At 39.2% G+C, this 2,982-nt stretch overlaps 1 protein-coding gene across 1 annotated transcript in view; it reads left to right on the top strand.

Moving 5' to 3' along the window:
* Window positions 1-2,982, top strand: part of zgc:123321 (Protein YIPF5-like) — a 9,126-nt gene that overhangs the window by 5,692 nt on the left and 452 nt on the right. The window contains exons 5-6 of the mRNA XM_032499834.1: window positions 23-168; window positions 1,216-1,397. Of these exons, the coding sequence (XP_032355725.1) occupies window positions 23-168; window positions 1,216-1,397 (328 nt within the window). The remainder of the gene's footprint in view (window positions 1-22; window positions 169-1,215; window positions 1,398-2,982) is intronic.

The following is a 2,982-nucleotide window of genomic DNA, read 5'->3' as shown; positions in this document are numbered from 1 at the left end:
AATTTTTTTTTTTTTTTTTTAGAACTTGGCATCAATTTTGATCACATCTGGCAGAAGACTCTGACAGTGTTGAACCCCTTTAAGCCAGCAGATGGCAGCATTATGAATGAGACGGATCTGACCGGTCCGATCCTCTTCTGCGTTGCACTGGGGGTCACTTTAATGATGGTACCGCCGTCTAAACCTTCCCAATAGACCTTTTTCACGGCAGACATGTGGACATAGTCATAGTAGGAAATGCACAGGTGTATTCAGAACTAATAATGAAATAGTTTACCGGGACACCTGATGGAATGGAGCCATTGTTAAGATTATCAATTTTATACTTTGCTTTTCCTACTATGACAAGTCAAAATGTCTGCTGTGAAAATGTCCATTCTCTGCTGTATGATATGTACGGTTGTGAGATTGAAGTTGAATGTATGTACATTTACTCAAGTACTGTACCTAAGTACAAGTTCAAGGTACTTGTAGTTTACATGAGTTTTCTTTTCATGCCCCTTTCTACTTCAGAGAGGAATATTGTTTTTTTATATTCATCTGACAGCTTTAGTTACTAGTTTCTTTACACATTAAGATTTCTGCACACAAACCACATGTACTGTAGTCTATAACATATTATGTTTTATTATGACTCAAACTACCCAAAAATAGAAAGGCCCACAAGTCCAGCTGAAATGATTAGACCATTAAACATAGTTTAATAGTTAGTTTAAACATGTTTTGTACTTTTACTTTTAATACTTTAAGTACATTTTCCTGATGATATGTCATTTTAGTAACGTCACATTTTCAGGACTTTTACTTGTTAACAGAGTATTTTTACAGCGTGGTATTAGTACTTTTACTCAAGTAAAGGATCGGGCTACCTCTTCCAGTGCTGATAGATAGATAGATAGATAGATAGATAGATAGATAGATAGATAGATAGATAGATAGATAGATAGATATCCCCAAAAAATGGGAAAGCATCAAAATATATGCCACACACCACATGTACAGAATCTAAATGAAATAACAGGATACAATATACATGAAATAACAATAGGATAGAATATAAGAACAAATAATTAAAAATATACACAAGTTGAGAATTAAAAGTATTCTTCTAGTATTGATAAAGCTGTAGATATACCCATTGAGCATGGTGTACTTGGTGCAGTTGTGATATCTATGAGTCTTATCCACCACTGAGTGATGAACTTTTTTATCCAGGCAGGTAAAGTCCACTTTGGTTACGTGTACGGGATCAGCGCTGCGGCCTGCATCGGGATGTACATCCTGCTGAGTCTCATGAGTTCCCTGGCTGTGTCTTATGGCTGTGTGGCCAGTGTCCTGGGCTACTGCCTCCTGCCCATGGTGGCCCTCTCTGCATTTGCTGTCTTCCACTCGTTGCAGTAAGTCCATTCAGTGGTTGTGTATTATGAGTATACTGTTTTTATTAGGGCTGCACGAAATGAGGAAAACATGTGAACAATGTTGTTGAATATTGCAATAAAGTAATAACTTACTGCTTATGTATGCTTTACGTACTGCTGAAATATAACAAATTGCTTGTTGAATTAATTAAAATAAAATCATTTTTTAACATTTATTTTGTTGAACAAATCTAGGCATCGACGACAAAGCCGACAGGTTAGCTTTGGATGCCATCAAAGGGCGACCTCCGGTTGTAATCAGTCCTTCACAGACCGCATTCATTACCAGAATGCTAGCATGTTATGGGCAACACCGGCTGTGGCTCAGTGGTAGAGCGGTTGCCTGCCAAGCGGAAGGTTGGTGGTTTGATCCCCGACCCTGCGATCATTATCGAAGTGTCCTTTTACTTTTACTTTACATGTAAGACACTGAACCCCGAGTTGCCCCTGGTGCTGCGCATCGGAGTGTGAATGTGTGTGAATGTTTATCTGATGAGCAGGTGGCACCTTGTATGAATGTGAATGGTGAATGTTTCCTGTAGATGTAAAAGCGCTTTGAGCAGTTGTTAAGACTGGAAAAGCGCTATATAAATACAGCACATTTAACATCGACTCAACCTGTAATAAATCAAAAGGCCATAAGTACTTGTTCATTCAACTTTCGACCTATAATCCATGTTGAACTTGCAAAAACTGCAATCAAATCTGAGATTTCTCAACAACAATCAGGCGAAAGAGACAAATGTAGCTCTCTCGCTACATAGACTCCCATTCATTTTGCTCTGGACCGCGATCACCTCCAGTGGAACTCTCGTGGAACTGCTACCAAATTAGGTACAATGGCTTTCCTTAGACTGGCTTTGATGCCACTCCTGCTTTAAAGAAAAAGGCTCAAGAAATGGCAAATGAGTGTGTTTCAACCCCCTGTTGAACAGAGAGTTGGCTCTGAAAATAAAGAAAAAGATTCAGGAAGCTTCATGAAGCTTTATTTGGCCATCATTTCATTTTTCCCCACCTTCAGCGGTGCACATCACAGAAAGCTCAGTGATTGGGTGTTTCTTGCAAAAATGCACATTGGGAAGTTTGAACTTAACTTAACAAGGCAAACTTCTATCTTAAAATTCCTATGTGAACAAAGTTGCACCTTTTGACTTTTTAGCAAATAACCAGACATTTACTAATGGTGTAAACGGGCAAGTGCTCCAACTGTGAGTTATGTAACAATGTTCATGGAGTAAAGTTAATGCTTCCAGCTCCTGACACCGATACCACCATTTAACAATCAGACACCTACTTTGACACCAGCACCAGCATTCTCATCAATAATCCAATGATCATGTTAATGGTCTGTTGTAGGGTTAGGATTCAGGTTATGTTGACTTTATTCTATATCGACAACAATTCATTTACGGGATTGCCCCGGTGCCACCGGAAGATCCGCCGGGTTTCCTCATTTCGATCTGATGTCCATGACCTTCCGCTTTCTTTGTGCTGGAATTTTAAAGTCTGGTGGATTTCTGAGGACTATTGTTACCTGCTCCTCAGATCTCTGCAGGGTAAATCC

This window comes from Etheostoma spectabile, chromosome 20 (assembly GCF_008692095.1).
Source record: "Etheostoma spectabile isolate EspeVRDwgs_2016 chromosome 20, UIUC_Espe_1.0, whole genome shotgun sequence".
Taxonomy (NCBI): Eukaryota; Metazoa; Chordata; class Actinopteri; order Perciformes; family Percidae; genus Etheostoma; species Etheostoma spectabile.
The sequence above is the reverse complement of the archived record's forward strand: the minus strand, read 5'-3'. Positions and strand labels throughout refer to the sequence as shown.